General features: G+C 45.2%; 1 protein-coding gene across 17 annotated transcripts in view; it reads left to right on the top strand.

Annotated features, from left to right (window-relative positions):
• Positions 1–556: 556 nt before the first annotated feature.
• Positions 557–27,326, top strand: part of FBRSL1 (fibrosin like 1) — a 559,238-nt gene continuing 532,468 nt past the window's right edge. For 16 of the 17 annotated variants that reach the window (XM_049804585.1, XM_049804593.1, XM_049804586.1 and 13 more), the window contains exon 1: positions 557–932. In XM_049804585.1, coding sequence (XP_049660542.1) covers positions 639–932 — 294 coding nt within the window. In that variant the 5' untranslated portion in view covers positions 557–638. Of the gene's footprint in view, positions 933–9,976; positions 10,117–27,326 lie in introns of those variants that run through there. The other variant, XM_049804601.1, reaches the window with a different exon arrangement.

A 27,326-nucleotide genomic window follows, 5' to 3' on the forward strand; every position in this document is an offset into this window, starting at 1 on the left:
GAGCGGGGCCCCGGAGCGGCGCTGCCCCCGGGGAGGGGGCGCCGCGCCTGGATTATCCCGAGCTGGGTCGAGCCTCCTGGATCTGCCTCTCTCTTCCGCGCCGAGTGAATCCGAGGTGTCCTCGTCCTGATCCAGATATTTACCCCCCCCCCTTCTCTTTTTTTTTTTTTTTTTTTTTTTTTTCCTCCCCTCCTCTTCCCGTCTCTGCTTTTTTGGGGGGGTGGGGGGGGCGGGGGGTGGAAATTTGTCAAGGTCATTCCGTGGATTTAATATTTTTTGTGTGTGTGTGCCGCTCGCCCCACCGCCACCGCCACCCAGCCTTGCTCTGTGGATTATCATCGCCCTGGATCCGAGGGTCTGAACAGCAGGATTTTTTTTTGTTGTTGTTGTTGTTGATTTTTTTTTTTAAATTATTATTATTATTGTTATTATTTTTGAAGGGGCTCCGGGGTTTGGAGAGGGGAAGCGGTGAGTTGGAGGGGGGCGACTTTTCTCTCCCCCCCCGCGCCCCCCCCCCCGCCCTCCCCCCCCCCCGCCCGGCCTTCTCCTTTTTTTTTTTTTTTAATTATTTTTATTATTATTATTTTTAATATTTTTTTTTTGTGTGTGTAAAATTTGCTTCTTCTTCTTCTTCGGCGATGGATGGGAAAATCCGGCAGAGCCGGAGGTCGAGGTCGCAGCGGGACCGCGTGCGGCGGCGGGAGGCGGCGGCCCGCGACCCGCGGAACCAGAGCCCTTCCTCGGGCTCCGAGAAGGAACCGAGCCCCGGCAAGGAGAACGGCGGCCAGAACTGCACCGCCCCGCGGGGCCCGCCGCCCGCCGCCCGCGCCGCCCGGCCCCCGCGCCGCCGCCGCCGCGAGTCCAGCTCCCAGGAAGAGGACCTGATCGATGGCTTCGCCATAGCCAGCTTCAACACCCTGGAAGCCCTGGAGGTAAGGGGGGGGGGGGGGGGGGTGGGGGGGGGGAAAGCTGTTCCCTCCTGGGGAGCCGGGGGGGGGGGGGGTAGGCTGGGTTGGGGGAAAGGGAAGGGGGTGGGAGGAAAAAGAGAAAAAAAAAAAAAAAAGGGGGGGGGGGGAAGAAAAAAAATTGAAAAAGGAAGCGCGGCGCTTTCAGGCTGCTGAATTTTGCAAATAGCAATTAATGTGCGTTAATCCTGGTTGTCAGCCCGGAGGGATCTCGGGGCTGCGGTCAGGAGGGTGGCGAGCCAGCCCGGGTGCTCGCAGCCCCGCTGGCAACTTGCTGCACACCTCCCCCCCCCCCCCCCCCCCCCCCCCCCATCCCTTTCCCCAGCCCCCCTTTTCCCTCCGGCTCCGGCTGGTGTTAACTATCACTTGGGGCAAGTCAAATGTTTGTTTGGGGTTTTAATTGGATGGCGGAGGGCTGCAAAATATGTGTTGGGATGGTCCGGTATTGTTGTGAATGGTGGAGCTTCCCCCTCCCGCTCGCCCTCCCTTCTTCCTCCCACCCCACCCCCCCCCCCCACCCCCGCCCCGAGGAGTTTGTGTTTGCATTGCCAAAATGTTACTTTATCTGTCTCCGGAGATTGTTAGCAAATGGCTAGTGTTTGACATTTTGTGGAAAAGAGATGTTTAAATGGATAATAATCCCTTGGTTGTAATTCCCATTTTTGAAGTAATTGAACAAATTCTTCATCTCTTGTTGACTGTACATATTTTTCTGGTGTTAATAGGCTGGCAAAAAATATTGCTTGTCTAACTTATTACAAACAATATTTGCTGAGCAAATACTGCCTGCCTTGTCTGAGCTAAGTTAAGCAGAGCAGGAAATTTAATATTTTCAGAGGGGCACTGACAAACTAAGACTTTGGCTTTTGATTTTTGTTTTGTTTGTATGCGAGGGGAAGAAGTGAGTTGTCCAGAGAAAGCACCGAACAAGTCACTCGACGGGCACAACAACTTGAATTTGCAGTAAATATGAGCAATCCTGGTGCCTTGCCTGCTTTCTTTGACACGCTGTGGTAAAAACGTAGGCAAAGTTTTGGGTGCTCTCCCTACTTCAGATTTCCTGTCACTCGTGTATCACTTAACCCCCGTTGCAGTGACGAAGGGTTGCGTGCGGGCAGGCTAATGAATAATCTCAGATTTGCCCCAGGATCTCTTAACATCTTTGGCTCAGGCTTTGAGATCCCATTTTGTTTGTGGGTTTCGCTTCTCCCCGGCCCACCCCTCCGGCCACGCAGGCCTCGGGGCTCTGGTGGCATCGTCGGGCGGTTTTTTTGCTCGTGGAACCAACTTCTCGAAGTCCCAGAGGTGGTCCCTGTGCTCCCACGGAGGTGTCAGCAGTGGCCTTGGCCGTCTACCCTGGCGTCAGGGCGATGAAACCTTTGCTTGGGGAGCCTGGACTTCTGCTCAGGAGGGACGTTTAGCCCACAGTCCCTGAGCAGCACTAGGTGTGTAGATAGTGTGTATGATTTGTGTTGGCTCAGCGATGGCTATTCTTTGGCCTCTTGCGGTGTCATTTGTGGGGTGTTGTCCTAAGAGGAAAGCCAACTGTTTTGTCTATGCACAACTGATAATGAGCGGGCGATCCACTTTCTCGTGCCTCTAAAACAAGCCGTAGACCTGTCTGTATCTTCCTTTTTTTCTTTTTTTTTTTCTTGGGCATGCTCTTAGTCAAATATGCATCAGCAGATAGGTCCAATTAAACCCCTGAGTCTCTACTGAGCTGTCAGTGAAGAAAGTAAAATTCATCTTCCTGCAGAAATTTTCTACCATGATGAGCACATTATCAGGAAATAGAATTCAAATGATAGTGCAGTCCCTCCAGGGCTGACAGGGAAAACTCCGGGCTTTTCAAATGGGATAAGCCTTGTTATCAAATCAACCAAACCATAACCTTGATAATAGTGCGCACGAGGATAGAAGGTGACCTTAAACTTCTGCCACCCCAAAGCGCATCTGTCTGTGGAAGCACTTCTCTTTTTTTTTTTCTTTAAAAAAAAAAAAAAAAAAGAAAAAGTATGTCTTTACAAAACTGTCCCCTTTCAAACTCTTGCAAAAGACTTCAGTACCACCTGAAATTAATTGATTTCTACTGTATTTACCAGCATGCAAGAGAACACGTGCACCTCAGCATCTCGGATGGTAGTTGGCACCTCGGAGGGAATAGTGCGAGCAGAACTCTTCTGTTTCTCTCAGGTGCTGAACTAGGAGGCCTGTTGTATTCGAGGTTCTCGGAGAGCCCTAATGATTGTGTGCATTTCGTAAATCCTGGTAACGCTAAAAAGGAGAAAATACTCCGTGTTGTGTGGATTTTTCCATGCAGCGCTGCCTTTGACCATGGGTGATGTCTGGCAGATTTGACGCAGCGCCAAGGGAAGGGGATTCTTAAGGCAAAACTTACTTTAAAGCAATATATGCCCCTGTGAATGACTGAAACGGCAAGGTCATTTTGTGTGGTGTGGAGCTGTGTTCTCTCGTGCACTTGACTGCCACAGGTGGTTTTCTTCTGCTTTGGAGGAGATTGGTATTTCAGTGAGTATTTGTTTTTTCAGGGTTCTTAAAATCTGCTGTGATCACATTTTGAAAATAGGTAAGAATTGAAACCTTCTATGTTCACGAGGGGGGAGAAAGAATAAAAGTGAGTACGCGGCCTAGGGACAGTGCTGAACTAAGAAAGTCTGTTTTATGAAATTTCTAATCCTAAAAGGAGCTTTTGTTGCATATGTGGTAGTTCACTGTGGTCCTTTCTTGTGTTCTTCTAGGTTTGTTTGTCACTTGATGCTACAGTGATCTGTGATTTACATTTTATAGGCTAGCTAAGCTTTGGGCTTCCCCTTGGAAATTAAATTTCTAAGTGGTTAGGCAGAACTTAATGGTAGAAGCATTTGGGAGAGGTGAAGTGTTTTTTTTTGTTTGTTTTTCTTTTTATTTCCAAATATTGTGAATTCCCCTTCCCCACTGAAGAAAATTCTCACCACTGGTGTTCCTGTAAATAAAGGGTGCTTTACAGAATAAATAAATAAATAAATATATATATATATATATATTCTTCCTTTGTGTTGACCTGGGGGAGTGAGCAGTTAAGGTTGATACTGAGGAATGGCTTTATGAAGTCTCCTTTGGCTCTTTGGTGTGAATTTTAAGCATTCTGGATTTTGATTTAACTCATGTGATAATGTTTCCTTTGGCAGTTGTCATTTGAAAATACTGCATCTTGTTTCAGTGATACTTGTGACTTAACTTACAGATCCTCTGTCCTACCATCTTTCATATACAGAGTTGATTATATATATATTTTAAATTAAGGAAAAAAGAAGAAGAGAAAGCCCACAGACAAGCTAGCAGCAACCTCTTTCTGTGCATAAGAAGTGAAAACTTCCCCTTTCCGTTCCTTCCCCTGAATCTTCCTGTACAAATCTGGCTCCAACTCAGGTTAGATGCAGCTGATGTATGTGTAGTGGTGTTTTGGTTTTTTGGGGTTTTTTTTGTGTGTTTTTTTTAAATACCCAGTCACTGAACACAACTTTGGAGTTAACACCTTGGAAACTTAGTTTGCCCTGACCTGCTGGCTTGGGGCGGTCAGCGAGATGGGCAGCTGCTGGAAAACCATCAGGTGATGGTGCTGCCCAGGAGATGGTTCCCATGCCGGGGGTCAGAAGAGCTGGCGGGCTGAGAAACGGGGGATTTCTTGCCGCCTTCCGAAATGAATGGTATGTATGTAAGCATGTGTGTATATTCATTACGTTCAGGCGAAGCTGCTAATTATTCTTGAAGGTGATTGGTGAATCAGAGCGAGAGAATCTAAATGAGTGAGTCGGTAGTTGAGGGCTCTCTCTGATCATAGCTGTTCCTTTCAAGTATGAAAAACAGCGCTAAAAGGGAACTTCATCAGAATGTTAATGAATGCGATCTTTGAGAGCAATTGTTCTCCCAAAGTAGTTGGAAAGACAAGGGGTTGTGTTTTCTTTTTGGCTGTTGTTTATCATTTTTACAGATTCCAGCAAAGCTTTGGAACGCTGCATGGAAATTTTAACTTTCCCGGTGTGCGCGTGAATGGGTTTTTTAGGAATGCTTAACCTATTTATAGAATCTCCTGGAGAATCCGCTCGCAAATGTGCGTGGAGTGACACGTTGTGCGGAAGTAGATCCCCGAGCTGAAAAGAGGCAGACCTTGACTTCGTGCACGTCGTGGTGAAGTGGCGATGCTGCCCTTAGGAGCCGAGTTAGGGCCCAGCTGCATCTGGTTGCAGACCGTAAGGAGATTAACACTTTGCCCACTCTTACTTTTTTGTTTGTATCCAGGGGTCTGGTAGTGCTAAATCGCAGTTCCTTCTCTGCTGTTTGTGCCTGAGCGTAGCAGAGTTTAGAAAGCCTAATGGTGATAGTAGACTTCTGGACAGAATCCATAAGTTCTTCAGCTGTTATCTTGATAAGGCTGTTTTCACATGTGTGTTGTACACTGTGCTGTTACTGTTGCTCTGATCTCTCATTGATAAGAAAACCAGTGCATTTAACTGCAGCTTCCTGTTCCAAAGGTTTTGTGCTAGTTCCACTGACCTAGCTATGTAACTTCTCATTTATCATCATATCTCTCTATACGTACTTTGCAGCTTAGTTTTTTCCATAGCTAGTCTTATGTTTTCAAACAAGTTTCTAGATATTTAAGTGTTTTTCCCTTCTACTTAATTGTCAAGTGATGGTGTGTCAAGTCAGTGTTTCTGATGGCCAGTTATTCCTTTAAAAAAAGTGCTTTGAACCTCAGGAAAGCTAATGATTTTCTGGATGGTGCTCTAAAGGCTGTGAACGCCTTTTGGTTTTCCCAAAGGCTTGTTAGTCTCCATTGATTTGTTCTCCTAGCTGTTGATTTTTTGCATCTTGTCCAAAGTGGGTACTTAAGGTATTTTTGTTGTTGTTAAGGTATAAGAGGTGGCTAATGCAGACCTAAACCAGAGGGGTGAGCTCTGGAAAGCCTGACATATCTGCTTGGTTGGGCCAGGAACCAAGGGGAGCTAGGTTCCCCGCAAAGGCTGGCCGTGGTGAGGAAGGATCCAGCTCTTTTGTTGGAGCTGGAGTTCTCTACCTCATCAGTAAAAACCTGCGGGGATCAACGGGCGTGTTACACACGGGAGAGCGAGCTGCACAACAGGAGTGACTGGGTGCGCGGCGAGTACAGCCCCCGACCCGGGCGATGCCTGCAGCCTGGGTCGGGGCACCATGAGTGCATTTAACGTGGCTGCAATGGCATCGGAGAAAGGAAACGGCATGTGAAAATCTCAGCCGAGCTCAGGGGTCACCCTCATCCCTGCCTGAGGTCTCATTTTTAGCTCAAACTGCACTCGACCCTGTCTGTCTAGGTTTTTTGAAAGACCTCTTAATATCTTACCATTTTTTCCAAAATCATTTCTTGTAGCATAACTGCTCAGCCTTTCTTCAGTGGTCTGCGACCTGGGGTAAAACATGAGATGAAGCTTGCTGAAATGTCAAGTGGACCAACCGCCACAGAGAAATTCAGAAGATAAATTATAATTAATTAAAAAAATTTTAATATATAATATTTAAGAAATATAAGGTACTCTGTATTGCTCAGATAAGTTTTCTTTTTTATATAAAAGGCTTATAATAAAATTAGTGTTCCACTTCACCCAAGTAATAGATGGTATTGGATCCAAATTAATGTTTACTCCCAGCAGTGCATTCGATTTCTTGTCTAGTAAGAACTGAATACTTTACTATTCTCTCAGTATGCTAATAAGATGCACTTTTTATTGTTTTTCTCAATTATTTCACAGAATGAGACTGACTATCACAATGTTACTTTCTGGGAAAATAACAGTGAACAGGGGAGCCAGGAAGGACCAGCCTGGCGTATTTCACTTTTTCTTTGATGGGTTCCTGCTTGCTCTGTAGAAGGGCTGATGTATCGCACAACTGTACCTCTTTAAAAATTCATATAGGTACAGAGATACAATATCTGGGCAGGAGACAGTTACACTGATATAAAGGTTTTGGGGTGTGTTTTTTTTTTTTTTTTTTCCTCTTGGTGTCCTGTTCTCCTGCACTCTGTTTCTTGGTGCGAGGTGTTGAATTCTCCAGGCACAGCCACTGCAGGCTGCTCCTCCTGCATCAGGCTTAACTAGATCTGGTGGGCTTTGTACGCCTAAAGATCCTAAACCTGTGTGCGTCTTGGCTGGGGAAAGTGCAACCGAAATGTGCTTATTGCTTCAGCTTCTTTAGCTTCTGGTCTTTGTCCTGGTGATACAGGTTGTGGGGAACATAGTGTAGTTTGTCTGTGGTGCCGCAGCAAGCGCTTGAGAGCAAACAGTATCAGCAGAACTGGAACACTGTGTCCTGCTTGATGCAATATTTTTAAAAAATAAAGATTTGAAATACAGTACGTAGGGCGTGCATCTTGGTATCAGTTGTATGTGAACATCCAGCTGTAAGTGAGAACAATTTCCAATTCACTGCACTTTAATGCCTCCAGTTTATCATGGTAAAGGTATAAAAGAGTTTTATGTAGGTGAAGTGGCTCTTGCTGTTTAAATATCTTCTGGCTCTGCTGTGTTCAGCACAACAGGGGCTGTGACTGCTCCAGCCGTGCTCCTCGCATAGAGAAGAGAGTCGGAGCACTATTTTACCAGCCCTGTTCCATCTCCTTGAAAAATAGTCTCTTTTCCAAAACTAATGAACTGTTAAGAATACTGTTCAAATGCTGAAAGGAAATCAGTCTCTATGTTATTAATCCAAAATGTTTAAAATGGAGGAGAGGGTTAAACAGCTTCCGAGCTGCCTAGGCAAAACACGACCTGCAACCTGCATTTAGTTGTCGGTCCAGTTCCTCTGGTGCAAGCAATTGTGAAAGCTGGGCAGGGACGAACCGCGGCCGCAGGGCTCTCCCGCCCTGTGCCCAGCCAGGCCAGCAGATGTGCCGAGCCCTAATGACAGGTGAAGAGGTGCATGTCGATTTTGGTAGCTTAATTATTTTGTACGAAGTGGCTGGATCCGAAGTTCAGAAACGCCTGGCGAAGAGGAGCGCAGGGGCAGCTATGTACATAGCGCTTGCATGATCCAAGATGAATGGAGAGAGTTGCCTTTGTAGCTCTGTCTTGCTTCAAGCCAAAAAGGGACTAAACTTGAACAAAAGTTGCATCTGCAAGGTCAGTGGTTGGCATGGATAAGGGGATTGAAGGGATCAAAATGGTTTCCCTGTGCTACTGGCTGCAAAACATGGGCTTATGGCACCATTCCTGTCTCTCCCTTTGTGCTCAGAGCAAAGCTTTTTTAATCTTGTACTGGCTATCTATAGTTGTGCCACACAAACATGGCAATTTGAAGGCAAATGTTCTATTTTGGGGACTGCCGGGCACTGTCGGCAGGGCAAGGGAGCTGCGCTTGGGCTCCTCTCCTCTGTCCAAAGCCTGCCTTGCTCTCTTCTGAACAGGTTGTGATACAGAGGCATTCAGAAAATAAATAAATAAATATATATATACATAGTGCACTTGTGCCTGTAGTCTGAACGTGAAGTTTGTAGTGTTTGTGCTTGAATGTCATCGCATTATCTTCCTCTCCCACAGTTGTGCTTTTTAGCTTTGTGAAAATATGACTGTAATTGTTTGGGTTTTTTTTTCCAATTTCAAATATAGATTGATTTACTCTGATGCTAGCGTATCCGTGATCTAGCCTGTACTTAGTGAGGAGATGCTTAGGTTAGGAGGAAGTGTGCAGCCCAAGTTGGGAAACAAATGATAATTTAGGGCTTCTGGCTATTCAGCGGGCTGTGGCATGCTGACGGGCACCAAGCTCGTTTCTTTAACCCCTCCTGTTGGTTAGCGAGGCTGCAGTTTCTTTCCTGGTAGCTCTAATTTGTACAGACGAGCTAAAACCCCGAAGAATTTTAAGGGAAGAAGTGTCTCAAACCTTACAATGACATCAAGTGCAGTAGCTAATAAAAGTGTTATTGCCGTTGATTTTTTGGTGGCTCATAAATGTCTCTTGCACTGCTGTCGAAGAGGACGTGGAGCCTCTTTATTCCACTTAGCCTGAGCACATACTTGCACTTGGGGAGCGAGACTCAAGATAGTATGCAGCTAAGAGATGTTTATGGAATCAGTCAAACTTGATATAAAATAATTATGGTGTTTTGACAGCTTGTTAATAACTTGCAACCATTGGAAGAAATGGAGTTATGGCGTTCTTGGTCCTTGATGGAACCTTGGCATTTCTTTCAGATTGTAAAATTAAAGAAAAAAATGTGAAAGCCATTAAAATAGTTGGACGTGGTGCCTGGGAAAAAATGATGGGCCATTTAATTGAAAAAATGCTTCATTCCAGTTGAAGTTCATTACAGTTCAGTTCTGCCCACTTCTGTGTATCCACAGTGGAGAAGAAAGAGGGCTGATTCCCCCCCAAATCTGTCTGGGAGAGGGTTTTGGGTGTCACTCGGTTCTTCATCTTATCTGTGAATGAAGTGGAAGGAAATCCTAGTGAGCATTAGACATGAGAGAAAAGTCTTGTCACCTGTAATGACTAAAATCCCCTGAAGTGTTGCCAGCGTGTACTTTAGGAATCATATAATTATATGATTATTGAAAGAGACATAAAAGACCTCATGGCAGAAACCTTAGAAGGGGGGAGGGAGGGGATCTCTATGCAAATGAAGATACACAGAATTTGCTGTGTCTCTTCTTTTTTTTTTTTTTTCCCTAGTTATTTTTCAATCCAAAGCTCAGTAATTGCTTTTATGGGGATTACTTAATAAAACTGGGGCATGCAAAGGAAGGAAAAATTGTTTATGCTGCATCATAAGGCTGGCTTGCGATCCTACGGAGTTGGAGTAAAAATGGATTTTTAAAAGTAAAACTGCAAAGTGGGTTTTCTGCTAACAGAAAATGGCTATTTGTTGTAATGTTATCCTACAATAAAAGTGTTTTGTGGTCTGGCGGTTAGCAGAGGGGTCCGGAAGTCGAGATAACGGGGTTTTCTTTCTGACTCCGCCACAAGTTTCCTCTCTGAGCTCCGGGCAAGTCCTTCCGTCGCTGCCTGTGTCACCTCAGCTGCTGGTGCCGTTGCTTGGGTACCCCATGGGAGGCTGGATTTGCTGCGTAGGGAAACTCGTGTCACCCCTCTGACTTGAGGGAACGGTCTTTCAACCCTGGTACGTGTAGCTTGAAATACGTGCTGTGTTTGCACAGGAGGTGATGGGAGAGCCTCAGATGAAAGAGCTGCTCGTGCTTTAGGAGGTGATGGGAGAGCCTCAGATGAAAGAGCTGCTCGTGCTTTGGGAGCTGCGGCAGCATTCCCTGTTTTGCGGTGTTCCGGGGTGGGGATGCGCTTGTCCGTGGCGGGATGCTCCCAGGGACGGGTTTTGCGCGGGTGCGAGCACAGCGTGCTGCAATGCCGCTCGTGGCTGTCTGCTGGGTGTTATAATGGGGAGCAAGTATGTGCACGAGTGTCTTCTGGCCTCGTTTGTCGCTTTGGTAGGTTGCAGCCAAAATTGAAATCTTCCTGTGTGAAACATGAGTGAAATGTTTGGCCTCTGCCCCAGCTCAGGTTCACGTGTGGTGTGTGAGCGTCTTTCACGTGGGATGTACTGACCAGTGCAGTGTCCTGCTGAGCATGCTATGCTCTGGGTACTGCTGCAAGTGTAAATTTAGTATGCGATTTTTCCAAGCTTTAGTCCTCTACCTCCTCTTAGAGTGAAAATACAGGCCTTGACTTAGGGCTTCTTAAGTTCTCCTAGGCTTCATCAGTCCTTACTGATGCTCTGGATTTATAATCTTGCTTCTCATAGAAGCACTCATTCACGCATTTACTAGGAAACTCTCTTGATGCAGAGCAGACCCATATCTCAAGAGAGGTTTTGTTGCAAGATAGGCAAAAACCACCTTCCTTTTTTCTCAGACTTAACTAAAGCACTCGGTGCATTTAAAAAAAAAAAGAAAAAGGAAAAAAAATCCCGCCATACTGCTATTAGTGTCAAGTTGCTGAATATTTTGCAAGCTCTCTTCAGAAAAAAAAAGTATACCATTTACTCTGGTATTCTAGTTTGAAGCTAAATAATACCAAGTTGTGATATGAGTTTGCTAATGTGATTTTTAGCTGAAATGACAATGGTTTTCCAACCAGATGGATTCTATAACTCGCCTGCTATCAGCTCATCCATCAAACTCTGCAGATGTCTGTACGTTCATTATAATGTGCACATGGTAATGTTGTTGATTACATCAAACAAACTGATAACCCTATTCAAGCTCTATTAACGCTCTCCGGGCAGCTTCCCCCCTCTCCCAGCCCCAGTGTGTGTTTGGCAGTAAGGGGAGTGAGTGGGGCTTTTTTTTTTGTTTGGAGGCTGTCCCTGCAGGTACTAGGTGGGAGTTTGGAGTTGAGCTACTTTCTCAGATCCTTCCCATTGCTATGGAGATGGCTGCATCTGCGGGGTCGATGTGTAGAGAGAACCATTTTGAGACGACTTCGATACAGGCGCTGGCGTTTCTGATGCTGTTTGTATTGGGAAGAGGGTTAATGAAACCGAAATGAGAGCCTCTGGGCTGCACATGGTCTGTAACTTGATTTCATACAGCTCATGACTTCTCTTCCACATCATTGGATGACACTAAGGCACATAGGGTATGTGACTTAGAAATGAAAATTTTATCTGCATCTGGGCAAAAGTGCTTGCAGGGCTCTATGGGAAAAAGGGTTCCCATGCTCGTTACAAAGTAATCTGTACAAGTTGTAGGCTTTTTGCAAGGAAAGATGATCTTTTTAGCAGCTATTGGATAGGAGGTTGTCTAGAGCCTTGTGTTAACGTCAAACCCGATTGCCTCAGAAAATGAGCTTGTGATTTGGCAGGTATAGGACACGCCACTTCCAAAACAGAGGTTATGAACTGCTGTAAGGGGGGCCTGTGTAAACTAGTGTAAACTCCCAGGTGATACTCTCAGATAAACAACTATATGTAGTTTGTTCTCTTAATAGGTTCCCAAGAATTATTTCTGAAGTTGGTCTTTTTTTTTTTTAAAAAACACAGTTTACACAAACTGTTTCTAGATGGAACATCTCTAGTTTGGGTAGCGCAGTCTCTGAGCAAATTGCCTGGTTTTCCTCCGCCCAGGAGGAGCTCAGGGTTGTCATCGCTGGGCTTATGAAGTTCCCGGTCTCTAGGCACATATTGCTCTTGTGCTGCAAATTCGAGGCAAGCCGTGCTACTGGATTTTAAGGTCTTAAAATGATTTCTCTTGGTTATTGAAACCTGTTGTGTTGCTCGGATGAAGCGGGCCTGTGTGGGTTTCCAGGGGAAGGTGTTCCAGGCTCCCTGTGGGACAGGAGCGAGGTCTTTGCTGGTTTCCTGATCAGTGCTTCCTGGTCAAAATATATTATCAGTGGATTTTCTATACCACTGCCAAAATAAATGCTGCAGACAGTCCAGGGGCCAGGAATGTCATCATCGGGTTACTGAGTTTCTGCCTGAAGGTCAGCTAGCTGTGACTGTTACTAAATAGCTGTTTCCTGACATGTTTGTGGTCTGCACTCATACACCATGTCTGGTTGCGTGTCTTCAGTGTAGTTTTTGGCATAAAGGTATGTGGCACAAACTGGGGCACGTTTTATGATGGTTCCCTGTAACTTTGTTTGCGAGGTCCCTACAACCTGTGAGGATGTTAATTAGACCTCGAAAAGGACAGGGTGTAAACCGCTGATGTTTATCTGGGTTTAGTACAATGTACTGGTCATCTAAAATGAAGTTATTTGGTTTACTTAATGGTGCATGTGTGCTGCCAGAAAGACGGGTTCTTTCTATTTAATACTTACATAGCAATTGGCAGATTTTACTGCCACCCCTTACTGCGGTTGCTTGGAGATGAGAGGTTTGTGCTCTGTACCAGCAGGACCGAAAGACGACCTGTTTGTGCATGGTGGTGTTGGGAAGCAAGCAAGTAATGTGGAGTTACTACAACAAAATGGGTACGCTTACATGCCGCTCTCAAGCTTCAACCGAGTCCGGTTTTCAGGAAATGCCAGACCTGGGCTGAATGGAAACAGGCACCAAAAACTCTCAGGAGGCTGCTGGTGGGCTGCCATAGGGCTGGGAGCCAGAGAGATCCGTCTGTCCCCGCCGGCTGTGTCACCTCGGGCTGGGTGGGCATCTGCTCCCCCGGTGTGCCTGTCCTCCGCAGCGGTGGCCGTGGGGCCAGCGCCTGGGGAGCGCCGTGAGATGCCGTGGTGCTTCTTGTGAAGCGCCGTGAGATGCCGTGGTGCTTCTTGTGAAGCGCCGTGAGATGCCGTGATGCGGAGCATGCTTCAGCATTGGGGCTGGTAAATGGGCAGCTTCTGGTGGTGTGTTTCCTGTGAGTAAGTAAAGCTTGCCTTCGCTTGGGGTATTTCTCAGCCTGATTTTTATGTAATTCTGATCTTCTGCTAATTACCAGTAGGTGAATTTTAACTGTTTCGGTGCGCTTGCCTGGGCAAAAAGGAGCAAGTACTGAGGAGGGGTATAGATTTTTGTCTCAAGTGATAGATGAATTCTTTTTGTTCTTTTGCATCTCTCTCCTTTTGTGCATGTGTGTGTTAAAATTCCCATTCCCTGTTTATAAATGTTTAGCAGATGAACTCACTGGTGTTTTTCGTAGTATTACCTTTGTGATGTTCAGAAAGTAAGCAAAATGTGATTCTTCACTCAGTCTCTGTTGAACACTGTAGGAATAATGAGTCTGTGCCTAAAGCGTAAACCCAGACACAAAAAGCATGCCAATAAGAATACAGACCTGGGGGAGAAAAAACCCAACCCAAACCACAAAGTGTAGCTTATTTTACCAATTTTCTTGGAGTACCCTTGTATATATTTTGGGGTTGGGAAGGGGTTAATCATGGCGTAAGACTGGCCATTCTGATGGCAGGGAGCAGAAAGTGGTGTGAGTGTAGGGGTCTCCCTTTCCCCCCGTAGAGAGATGCTCAGCTTGCAGCAGTGGAGTTTAACCAGTGTGCGTCTGGAAGCAAGGCTGGAAGTGAAAAAACATGGAGAAAGAAAATCAGCTGGCTTTGTGTCTTCATGGCCATCAAGCCTTTTCAAAAAAAGTAAATGCTGGTGTCTTGCAACGTATTCCTGATGCTGCTGAAAGGAACAGAAATAGGCTGGAGGTTTTTCTGACTGGTGAATCGACATCCCATTGCTTATGCTTCCCAGGCAGCTGCCAAACTAGAAACGTTCAAATGTCTGTTTCTGGGGGCTGCAGGCACCTTTCAAGAAGGTCACAATTTGGGTTGCAGCTGAATTATAAGGTAAAACCTTTGTAGTGATGTACAGAAACTTTTTTTTTTTTTAGACTTTCTGGTTCTTCTAATAATATGTTGTCAAGCTTTAAAGCTGAATGAACTTTAAATATCACCTGTGTTTAACAGCATTTAATCTTTCTGTTTTCTATTTTGTTTAGCCTAAACAAAGAAACAGTGTTGTGTTCTCTTTAGACTATGGTCACTGAAATGCTTTGTCTCTATTTTTAAATGAAGAATGAGAATTTGAGTGCCTAGTTACTTAGTGCTACTCCTTTTAATGTTGAAAGTTCATCCTTTGCCCACACTCTTCTTAATGTAGATTTTCTAAACAGCATCTAAAAGTGTGTGTCTAAAAGACCTAATTAGTGTTGATATTTCAGTATCTGGGCTTATAATTTAGCTTTTTTAATAGGACACCTGGGTATCAGCACTAAATTTGAAGAAAATCAAACCTATACCCAAAGTGAATGCATGTAATTTTAATTGGGAGTGGGGGAAGAAACAGCCCTAAAACTTCAGATTGCATTATATCTTGGTGTGGTGCTTGTCCTCTGTTCAGTGTGCCCTGTGGAGGGAAGGGGGAAAATGGTATTTAATTAGTGCTTAAGTAATACCTTACTCACTTAGCTTTATGATTTTAGAAAAACCTGCCTAGGAAAACACATTCTGGCTGGGGCGGATATCTGTTTGGTCGATATTATTTTAAGTCTGATAAAGCATTGTTCACACCTTCTTGGAATGTAATACAGGAATAAATGGGAAACCCAATCTCCTTAGCACCGCGTGTTGCACAGACAGGCCGTGCTCTGATACAGGGATTTATTTCATGCATGGTGGCCTAGACACGAAACAAACGTGTAGGAAAGGGAATTATGTAAAATTGAAAGTGACAATTATGCAAACATTCCAGTCGAGGAAGAAGTAAATTCTTCTCTTTTTCCATGTGCTTGGCTTCAGAGCTAACGAGCAGCCTGTTGGGGTTTTTGGTCTGTGTGTTTGTATCTGTCACAGCTCTCTTCTCTCAGCTGCTTCTTGTTTCATTTTCTTTTTCTTTTTTTCTTTTTTTCAGTTTGACCTTATTTTCCCTTTTGTTTCGTGGAGTCATTCAATCTTTGTACTTTGGGGTTTGTTTACCTTGCCAGAGAAAATGTTAGTACTCTTCCATTTAGGAGCCCAGGGCTGCTGTCCTCAGCCCCTTGCAGCACAGTACTGTGTCCTTCGTTTTGTACCTGGGTACAGGAACATGGTGACTGATGGGGTCCAAATCCCTTTATTCAAATCTTTTTTTTTTTTTTTTTTTTTTTTTTTTTTTTAAAGGAAGAGGAAGCTGGTGAGAGAAGAAACAAGCTCTGAAAGTAGCTCTGTATTTCGACAGACACCCTTTTGCAAAGCTAAATGACTTGATCTTCCACGCTGCTGGGTAATTCCCACGCTTGCAGAAATAGGGAGAGGGAGTAGGGAGCTGGGGCTGTGACCACTTTAATCTGACATAAGTACGTGTTTTTGCTGAAGGGGATGGTCCTTTTCTGCCCTGGCTGCTTGTCCTGATTACCTCCCTTGTGCCAGCGCTAGCGCTTATGCTGCCAGGAAAACTAATTCCCTGGTTCCCTGATCTGGCTCACTGCACAGCCACGCAAATGCCCTTCTGGCACAGGGGCGGCAGGACGCAGGGGAGAGGGGGATGTGGAGCAGATGTGTATCGATTAAAGAAACCCTGCAAATATGGCCTGAGCCTTTGTAGCAGGATTATAGCTACATGTTCCTTCCGTGTTTTAGGTCATCTTGAAAGTCAGGGGTCTGCTGAAATGGATGGTGTAAAGTGATGTTGGTGCTGGAATGACTCTGGTCTCGGATAAGCTTGTGAAGTTGGGATGATGTGGTCATGTATGGGGTAGCAGGGAGTGGCTGAGGGTAGAAGGGATTACTTGGAGAGATAAAACCTCACTTGCAATTTAATTGCTCTGAAAACCCAGTTTCTACCTTGTTTTCACTGATTAGTTTCAATGTGACAGGGAGAAAGAAGAGACAAGCTTTTGTTTGTGCTTGGTCGGGTGCTTGGAGTGGATGAGGTATCCAACCCTCTTGATGGCAGAAGGTTAAAAGTAGTTCAGTCTGTAAATGGCATTTGTAGCTCAGTTCACACAAGAATTTCTTCCTTTTAGCCTCCTGTTCTTTTTTTTTTTTTCCCCTCCTAACTTTCTTTCTCTACTTTATCCTGTGCATGTGTTGTGTAAAGGAGAAGCCTGTATTGGATATTAAATCCAAAGAGTGGGTGAAGCAGCAGCTCTTCTCATCAGTGTCATTTTCCCTGCTGTAATCCCACGGAGGGATTGAAGAAAGTGTCGGGAGGATAAGATCAGTGTTTGAGCCCAGTGAAATGCTGGCTCTGCTGCAGAAAATGGTTTTGATGGAGGCTGGTTGTGTGGGGAGGGTGAGAAAATTGCACGTAAATTGTGCAAATTTCTAAATAAAAAGCATTTAATTGCATTAAAAGAGGGGGAGGGACCCTCTTGTGTGCACATCGGAGACTTCAGTGAGCATAAGTAACCTCTGTGGCACAGTAGTCATTGACCTTGTCAAATCATGCCACTGGAGGTCATGTGTGGAGAAGTGGGTTGCCATAGGGGATTAGCACATCTGGGCAGAGGGTTTTTATATCCGCGCATCCATGCCAAATCCCATCTCCAGCAGCTCATATGGACTCATCAGAAAACACAAGGCGAGAGGAGATGGGAAAGCACCTGCCAGAACTGCATGGGAGAAACCTGTCTGGAGCCAGGGGCTTTCTTGACCCCAGTTGCAGGGGAAGGGGCACTTCGTTATGCCCTGGACTCCCAGCTCCACGAGACGATGGACTTGAAATTTAACTCTAAGGAACCTGCACGCTTCCCATGGTAGTCTCACAATTAGGTAGTCTTGGACGCAGGACTGTCTTTTTGCCTTGGGTTTTCCCTATAGTTTCATGTGCACAAATGTTCTTTTACATCCTGCCTACAGCTGTTGGTTTGGTATGAGCAGGTCCAGCTTTGCGCAGGTGGGAGGCGGATTTGCTTATGTATTTTTTAAGGTGAAGCACTTGTATTTTGGGCTGAAAATACGAATAGAGGATGGTGTTTTGTTATAAACCTCTGAACATAAGAAATGAGATGACAGTGGTGTGTCTACTGTGTAGGACTTAACACTTACTGTCTAGATTAATGAAGATATTAGGCCCGTTTCACAGATGGGAATGCCTAAAGTGCAGGGAGAGTGAATAATTACTAGCAACTGATCCATTTGCTCTGTCTAGAAGGGAGAATATTCAAGGCTTTAACTTTCCTACTTTATTGAAGTGTTTAATAGAAAGCTTGCTGGCATGGCACCCCTGAAGTGTAAGTGTTTGAGTGTGAGGTTTTATACAGACCTGTTCTGCTTTGCCTTCCTATATTCTTCTACTATTCTGCCTTAGTTGATTTAATTTCATATCCCTTGAAGAAGGCATTAAAAGAAAATTATTAATACTTCTAGCAGGAAAATAGTTGGTATCTTAGTAGGTAAAAATGGCATTAAAGTTGAAGCTAGCTAGTCTTTGTGTTTGCCGATAAGGAAAATAATTTGTCGCTGATATTCATTGCCTCCTGGATGAGGGGAGAAATGACTAATGCTTTGCTCCTGCCTCAGTTGTGAGGACCTAGAATGAGGCTGGTTTGAATTACTAAAAGACTAAATGGTGATGGGTTTTTGTACTTCTGCTAAATTTTTGCTAGGCAGGAAAATTTGAGGGTTCTGCAAAGTTTATGATTTTTAGAAAGCACTGTTTGAATAACATCAGGAAAATGATGCTGAAGGTCAGTTGTTGAAGGTACTCTGTTTAGGAGAGAGTACCTGTCCTGGTGGATGGTTGGGCTCACAAGTGGCATTGGTGACACACAGCAGAGATGCAACCCCCGCTGGCGTTTTTGGCACTGGTAGCTTCTAAGCCTTCTTCAGAGCTTACACAATTCCCTACAAAGATGTGTTTAAGACTTCTGGGAGTGGGTGTGTTTTTTGTAGTCGCCTTTAGAAGTTGTCCCTTGAGTTCCCACCGGTGACTGTGGGGCACTGATCAAAGCCTGGACTTGTGTCACGGCAGTGGTGGGGCTCTGGATGGAGCCTGGTCCCCTGCTTCCCGCTTCGTTGCAGTACTTACTGTACCATATTGCATCTGAAATACTGGGTTGGACTTGGAGAATTAACTGGTGCAATTATGAAGCAGAGGAAAAAACTACTTATGTGGTGGCTGTGATAGATTAGTCATTTTGTACCTCCAAATAGCCAATTATTCCTCTGACTGGCTTTTATCTGACCAATTTGCATGTGCAGTCATGGTAACTGGTTTGCAGATTAGGCGCAGAATTTCACGTGGATCTGATGTTGCCTTTTGGTCTTGTATGCTTGGTGTTCCCCGGAAGCAAAATGCACGGATGCGGGTTTCTGTGTAACAGATTACCGTTAGCTGCTTTGTATTTTTTCACTCTCAAAGCCTTTTCACACTCAAAGGAAACAAGATGGCTCACTTCTATTGTAGTCTTCTTTCTTTCTTTCTTTCTTTTTTTTAATAACTGCCAGGATGATGTAAAGTGATCCCAGCTCCGTGGAAGTTGCAGCGCAGATTTCATTTGTATTGGCATTCTTGGCTGCGTAGTTTGAGAACACGTTGTTCGAGGTCTGGGAACTCGCTGGAGCTGCAGTGTATTTCAGAAGAGATATGAAAGGGGGAAAAAAAAAAAAGAGCTGGAGGAAAGAAAGAAAAAAAGGAAAAATAAACTGAAGCAGCATGGAGTGACCAGGGGTGAAATCCTGCCTTGCTGAAGCCAGTGTCAAAACCCTCAGCCTTCACTGGCGCCAAGTTTCCATGTCTGCTCTCTGATTTTGATCTTAACTCCACTGGTGTGCTGAAAATTAACAAATGGTAATAGATTTGATATTGTACACCTAGAGAGCTAAGTGAAATCTTAATTTGAAAAATATTAATTATTCAGGTAGGTGAATTTTGCTAGTAGGTTAAATATAAGCTCTGTTTCTGTCGGGGATTTGTGTCAATTTAGCATGCTGTGGACTTCGTAGAATCTCTGATATGAAGAGTCTTTGAAGTGGAGAAATGGTCTAAAATATTTGCCAACAGGCAGCTAGACTTTTAAAAGCTTCACTTGCTTCAAATAGCAAGCCTTTTTAAAAAACAAACAAACAAAAACCAGTTTGCGAGTGCAAGAATAATATACTTTTTCAAAAGCCTTTTTTTTTTTATAGGGGCTCCAGCAACTCAGCTGTAGTTACCTTGGTCTCCAGTGCAGTTAAAGACAAATTAAACTAATAAAACAGTATCTCGCAACATCATAGCAAATAAATTAGCTAATCTGTACGCAAGTTTCTTGCTACACCAAATTTAAACTGCTTAAGCATTTCCTCTTTTGGTGAGAGGTGAAGGTTTTTGTAAATGTAACCTTTTCACGGGTCTGTAAAACAATGCCTTGTCAAGCATTCAGCAGTCTTCTGCTGGATTTGCGGAATAAAGATTGCAGTTTGAGAAGTATTTTAAGGAAATTATATATTTATTTTCTTGCGACAACTTCATCTTAAGCTGATAACAAACTGGTACATTGGAAGGTGGATGCCGGGAAGGCGGTTGTATCTACCTGCCTCCACATGGTGTTACCCAGCTTCATTAGTAGCTGAAGGAATGTCTCATTTTGCATCATATACTAACCATATACTAGCTATAGTAAAGTGTATGTGCATGTACATCCATGCATGAACATATGTATTTTCTCTCTTCCATGTATTTAAAAATAGTTGGACCTCTCTTAGGTTTCTTGTAAACTCCTGCTTGTTCCTTTGCCTGTCCTTTTGGGACTGAGTTCTGATGGCACTGTATGCTTTTTTTGAACAGAGGAGCACATGTGAAGTCTCCTGGTCTTGCATAAAACTACTGTTCAAGTAAATGCAGGTGCACAAGTGCCTAGTTTAAGTTCTCTGAGCTGTTTAAACATGTGAGGCTTTTCATGTCCAGCTTATCGAACAAGTGTGTAAGTTTTATTAAAACTGGTGTGAAATTTAATTTTTGCAAATATTTTCTCTGCAGTAGCTGCCAAAGAGCCCCTCCGGAGTACTTTCAGCACAGCTTGGGGAGGGTGCCTGGGAAAATCAGAGTTGAAAATTGGGGCATGTCACTTTTTCCCCTGTCTAGATAAGTTATTTAATCTCTGTCCCTCTGTTTTTTTCTGTAAAACAAGGATAACTTATCTCACGGTACTTCTACTGCTTAGTAGTTGTAAACCCCGCATGCAGGATCTTTTTGATAGGAAGTACATTAAGATTAAAGTACACAGTGTTTTGTTCTGAAGAGTTTGAGGATGAAGTTTATAGGCAACCGTAAGCTGTGTGTTTGTTTATGATAAAATTGGGAGATGAAGTATAAAGGAACAGACAGTGGTACTGGCCGTGTAACTTGCAGCTTTACATTACAAACAGGCTCTTGTTTGTGGTGATAAAGGCAAGAAATCCAGTGTATTCTACTAGCTACAAATAGCTACATGGGGTAGAGCTTTTCACTCTAAAAATGAGCTTTTTCTCATTCTCAAATCAGTCTCAGCTGTTCCTGTTAAAAGGGTCTTCTCTCCACCTGTTTATAACTGTGAATTTTTGTTACTGTAACAGCAAAAAGCATCTTTTACTACTCAACATCCTTCAGCTGTCTCTGTTCTCTCCTCCCCCACCTTTTTCTATATCCTCAGGATTTAGTTTGTGAAATTCCCCCTGCGCCCCCCATCCTTTGGCTTAATCAGTCGGAAAATGCAGACAGCAGCATAGCGAGGCAATAGGTTGCTCCCTGATCATATTTTCCCCACTAACTGTTCCCTGCCTCTCCTTGGTTCTGTAAAATGCTTGTGAATTCATCCTTTCTCCTCAGCGTAGCGGCTCTGGCATCGCTCGCCGATGCGGCTGGGATTGCTGAAGCACGTGAGAGTGCCTTGCAGAGCTGCCCAGAGCAGATTCCTTCCCGTGCAGGCTGCCCTTGGGATTTCTGCGTCTCATCTTCCGGAGGTCTGCCAAGTGCAGTAGAAACCCTGCTGTACAGGCACAGTGCTTTACTTTGCCCCCCCCAGCTCTACTGGATATTGTGTAAATACGGGGGAGAGGTTTGTGTGGATACTGAAGAATTTGGGAGGGGGAAGTTGGCTTTGGGGTATGATTTTATAACCGATAGCTGGAGATGTCTCTTTACTTCTCACTAGTGGATCCACTGTCTTAAAGCTTTTTGGTGACAAGATTCAAAACTGATTTTGAATTTTCCATGAAGGGAAAGATGAAAAACTGAAAGACAGTTTCTCCTCCAGACTCTACACTTGGGTATTTCTGGATGTGTATCTGTGGGTTGTTCTTCATTCCCAGCCCCTTCCACAAACACAGCTCATCATCTTGTTGTGCCATTCCCTTGTGGTTTTGAGCCAGAAAATCTCAAAGGCTTTTCATACCTGCTTCGGGGACTTGTTAATAATACTGAGCTGCTGGGGTCAGATGTCTTGGAAAGCTTTTCAATGGTGGATCAAAATAAATAAAAAAATAAAAAATAAAAAAAAAAATTAAAGACCCCAAACCCACCCAAATCACATAATGCATATAATCAAGATTGTGAGCAGTTTGCTTGCCCAGAATTCAAATTGGTGCACCGTTTAGCCCATCATGTGGGTTAAATGTCCATAAAAGAGGTTGTGCTAGTACAAGCCTTAGATCTTGGGAAATGAGCAAATTATAGTTTAGGCAGCTGTGTGAAAGGCTACTTTAAAGAGAGCAGAGGGCCATGTTACTGGGGTCACAGCTGGAATAACCAGGAGAGTTATGCATGGAGGTACTATAGTAATTGTTGCCAGGGCTGGTCTGCATCCCTCAAGTCCTTGTATTAAAAAAAAAAAAAAAAAAAAAGAAATTAAAAAAAAATTTACATTTGTAGCATGGTATTAACATGTTTGCATCAAACCAGTGTGTGTCGGGGCTAGGGCACTGTCTCTAGACCCTGCTAGAGCTCTAGATCCCTGCCTAAAGAGGGAACCTTGCAATGGCAGAGGAGCAGCAGGGAGGAAATATTCCTTTGGGGCTTTATTCCCATTATTTTGCTGATACCTTTTTAATAAATCCCAACAAAAAGCAGCAGACTGCCCAGCTATAGAGAAGCAGGCAGTAGTCGTTGGTCTGTGGGTCAGTATATGTGGGGTGTATACATGCAATATATCATTACTGGTCATTTTATTTGTCCTCTGTGTGCTGTCAAATTCTCCATCTCCCTCTGTCTTCCATGTACATCATAGATGGGGAAATTGCAGGGAGAGTTGCACAAAGCTGCCTTTCTTGTCATTTCTGCTTAAATCTCACGTGACAGTTGGACAGAAGCTGTTTTCACTGCTCGAAGTGAGGGGGAGGTGAAATGGGTGGTGGACTTTTAAAGAAAACTATTTGTACTTATTTTGTCACATGCAGGTGGCTTGTGTTTCTGGTGGCGTGGGCAAGGAAGCACCTCATTATGCAATCTATATCGGATCTATAGTGGAGAGAGCTCGATTTCCTCCCGAGTACAGATTTATCCCCCTTGTCAAGCGAGTTTGGATGGCCCCGTGAGTTATAAGCCTCTTCTGATGAAGTAGATTGATCCTGCCTCTCCTTCCCCACCGGTGGCTGCTGGGGGAGCTGAGTGCAGTGGGAACACAGGGTGTATTTTGCCTTTTTTCTTTCTTTCTTTTTCTGTTTTTTAAATTTCTCTTTCCTTCCTTTAATCGGGATGTTAGGTACAGGGCAGAGGAGGTTCTAAATTACATTAATTGCTTGTGACACCACTCCGGGCTCTCTCCAGAGCTGATCAGCCCAGGGCCAGTCATCGCCCCTTCAGCATGGCTGGACCGATCCGGGCTTGCATTGCAGCCTGAGCCGTTTGCTCTCAGGAGAATTGGGAAAAAACCCCACCATTTAACTGTGACGGGGCTTTCCCGGCTTGAACACAGGCGCTGCAGTCCTGCCTCCTGCGGACTGGGACGGGGTAGCCGTGCCGTCGCGGTGGGTCGGTGGGTACCGCCGTCGAGCCGTGCCTGGCTGGGGCTGCGCAGCTGCACAGTGCAGATTAGAAACTGCAGGAAATGGCAGGGCAGCGCTTCCTCCATCTGCTGCCGCCTTCGTCCCCGCTCCGCCGTCACCCTCCCCGTGGCGGGAGCCGTGTGCCGTCCTGCCGGGGGGGCTTCGGAGGCGGGGTGGGCGCGCTGGGGCACGTACGGACCTGCCGCGGCCGAAACCGGAGGGCAGCGAGCTGAATTAGAGTAAATATTGAAAGAATAGGGAAATAGCCGTGCTTGTGTGTCGTCCCCCCTCCCCCCCCCCCCCCCCCAGCCATCACCTCCTTCACCCTGAGGTTGGTGGCTTGCAGGGCTGGCTGGCGTCTGGTTGCCATCGGGCATCGCTCCCGCTGCCAGGGTGCAGGATGGAGACGAAGGAGCCTGCGTAAAACACGGAGGCTGCAGGCTAAAAGCAGAAGCGGAGCTGATCCCCACGTGCTCGAGAGCTCCACGGAAGCTCCCGGCCAGCCGCTGGTCGGAGCGGTGCGAGGTCCGGTGAGCCGAGGAGAGGGCTGGTTGCCCCGTGGTCCTCCAGCCACTGTCCCTCGGGGTGGGCTGTGGACAGCAGATCTGTCTGCAGTGTGTGGCTGTAAAGGAATTAAACCACGGGTTTGAGGCGGTGTTATAAAGTCACGCACGCTTCTGAATGGCAGTTAGGACCGGGAGGCTGTACTGTACGGGGGAGAGAGAGGAGCGGTTGGCACAGGTGCTTTACATCACCTTGTCTTCAGTGTAAGAGTCCTAGAAGTGCCTGGTCTCTAACTGCAAATAATTCAAAACAAATATACTTCTTTGTTAATTGAGATCTCCACATCCCGGGACTTTGGGCAAACGCAGGCCTAAAATCGAGGTTTTCTTTTGTTGCAGAATCTTACTTTCTCTCATGTTTCTGGCACTTCTTGCCACCCCTTCCCGGGCTCTTTCCCTGGCTGCTGAGCTCCTTCCACCTCTTTGCTCCCTCTGAAGGGTGCAGAGATGCACGGGCCGGGCTGCAGCTCGCTTAACGGGCTTTGGCCGAGCGGCGAGCCCGGCTTTGCGTGCAGGCTGCGAGCGGGGAACGTTATACCAGGCTGGCGTTTGCGTTCCCTGGGTTCAACAGGACGCACGGTGTTTTGCCGGCTGTTGGGAGCAGGCGGGAGAATGAGCGCCATTGTTTGCCAGGGGATAATGTCTGCACAGTGTGAAAGTCAGCTGGAGACTCGACACAACAGAATTGCAGTGCGCACATGCACGTGGTGCATGAAGCCCCCGGGACAGCCTGCGCTTCTGGCTGCGTGCGTATCTTCTGGTGCGGTCCTCTTCCTTCTGGTGGGGGTCAGGCATGCTCCAGCAAGTCCAGGTCTCTTAGTTGAGTTGGCAAGTCTGGCTTATGCATGCGGGAACTAATACGATATTTAATGGGAAGGACGGATGATCAATTTTAGTTTGGCGTATCTTAAGTTGCTTTCGTGCACGCAAAGAGAAAACAACTTACAAGAGGAGGAGCAAAGGTCATCTCGCGCACACACACAATAAGAAAGCATGGCAAAAATACATTGAAGTGGCGCTGATTTTCTTTACCGCTCTGGCTTTATTGGACTAGAGAGGAAATGGGAACCCGAGGGAGGTATATTGGAGAGACGACCTTGTGAGCTCCAAGGGAAAAATAATTTGTCCAAAAGCTTACAGTTACTTATTAAAAGTTGTCACCTTCCTACCCCTCTCTTCATATCTTTCTCCTGTTGTTTTTTTTGCATTAATCTTGTAGGTGTTTTGTTTGGTTGTGGTTTTCTTTTTTCCTTTCTTTTTTTTTTTTTTTTCTGGCTTATTTGCTGGCTGTAGGTATGTGGCACTTGTCGTTTCTCTGTCAATCCCATTCTCCCTGGTTATCTAAAACCTCCTTTGGCAGGGAGGAGCACTGAGCAGTAGAGGCACAGGCACAGGCACATGCGAGTGAACAGCAGAACAGGATTTGAACATTGTTGCCTGTTTTGAAAAATGGTGATCTTCTCCCGAAGGATTGAGCTCTCAAACCTGAATCTGGCAATCCCCCTAAATTGGACTCGGCTTTCTCTGGGAACTATAAAACCAGCAAATTTTCAAGCCCTTTTGCTAATGGCTTACTGAGTGAAGATCAATAGAGATGGCTGAGAGGAGCCAGGCCTAGAGAAAGAACATATAATGCAAGCTGCCTGATTAATTTGCTCTAGAGAATAAAAGCCTTCAGAGATGAGAACAGGGTATAAAATAAGCAGTTATAGACTTCCTATCCACTGAGTAGAAAATGTTAACTTCTTCAGTCTGGTAAAGTGTTTCCAGCATTAGTTTTGTAGTGACATAGCGTATTTAGTGTAAGAGGGAATAGTCAGAGTATGGACGAGGCCCCTGCCTATTCCTCTGCCACCCAAAGCCACTTTTACTTCTAATCCGTGTGTCAGGCAAGTGCTGGAAAGGAGATGTGTTGGCTTCAAAACTGGGGTATGCATCTGCTTCTAATCCTCAGGTTAGGCTCATGATTTCCATTGTCAGTGCAGGAGTTAAAGTAGTCCTGATTTTAAACAACAACAAGAAGAACGTGTTTTCTTCCCTTTTTGGCAGCTTCAGTCTGTATTTAAAAATACTGTTTCTTCAGGAGAACTGTGGAGTCATCTCTGTTCTCCGAGTCACGTTTAACCATCTTTGCTGGGCAACCCCATCTGGGGTGGAGCGTGTCGTGGGTGAGTGGCTGGGTCCTGAAGTTGGAGATGGGTGGTGAACAAAGAAGCCTTTAAAAGTGTGTGCGTGCACGCTTGCTTCTCAAACGCTCCTAATTCAGAGGACTGCATCCTTCCCAAGCCAAGTGACTTGTGCGCTTGTGGCGTTATTTCAGTGTTGTTGGATTTTTGTCTTGACGGGTCAGGTTAGAGAAAAGTCAGGTTTCCACAAGAAAAGAACTTCACAGAGGCTGTTTTCTTGCACACTCTTGTTTTGCCATGATGCCCGTGCTCAGACCGTTGCTGGTGAGGAAGGGAAATCAGGAATTTTCCCACATGGATTTTGGCCAAGAGACTGGAGTTAACATTTTCCCTCTGATAGAAAGGTTTCTTAATCACAGGTGTCCAGAACTTCCAATTTACATCCTGGTGGTATTTCTCCAGCAGCAAAGGTGTGTGGTGGTGGCTGAGTAGATCCTGGAGTGATTACTCGGGCTTCCTGCAGAATGGTGTTTCCAGTGAGAAGAAAAATGTTATCCTAAAATCTTGTTTTCATGTTTGTTCTCAAGCTACGTAACATGCATGGTTTATTTTTAGAGAAAACAATGTCAGCCAGATTTGTGCTAATTGTTGGCAACAGTATGTTAGCCCCTCAAATGCTGACAGGGAGACAATGTTTGGTGATTGCAGCCATGCAAAGCTAAAAATGACTTTAATTAAACAATCATGAAGTATACTTTGCAGTGTAGGAGTTTAACAGTGGGGTTTTTGGTTTGGAGTTTTATTTATGTAGTTTTTTTCACTCAGCTGATTGCAGGTGTTGTGTGACAAATTGGATCTCGTTGTGTTCTGCCTTTAATTATTATTCCTGAATATGTGAAAAAACCAAAAACTATCATCTCTGAATTGTGTCAAGTTCCTCCCCTCATCCTCCCTCCCCTTTTGCTAGCATTGTAGATAGTCTATACTTTAATTGCATTTATTTGTGGTTTTTGTTTGTTTTTTAAATTTGCTGTAGGAGGGTTTTTGGTGGTGTTTCTTTGGGTGCATTTTGACAGATCTTTTTTTTTTTTTCCTTTCTTCTTTGAATGTTTGAAGACCTCCACTCACTTCGTAGTCCTGAGACTCAGCTGAGTGACCAACACTGATTTTTCTTGCTTTATGTGTGAAAGCAGAGCGGGTTGGGTCGCAGCTTTCCTGCGGGCCAGATCGAGGGGTGCAGCACGGATGGGTCCCGCACCTTCCTCTGTTGGGTCGGGGAGGGGGGCTAGCGGTACGTAGTCTCCAGCTGCAGGGGCTTCAGT

Source organism: Accipiter gentilis, chromosome 7 (genome assembly GCF_929443795.1).
Source record: "Accipiter gentilis chromosome 7, bAccGen1.1, whole genome shotgun sequence".
Classification (NCBI taxonomy): domain Eukaryota; kingdom Metazoa; phylum Chordata; class Aves; order Accipitriformes; family Accipitridae; genus Astur; species Astur gentilis.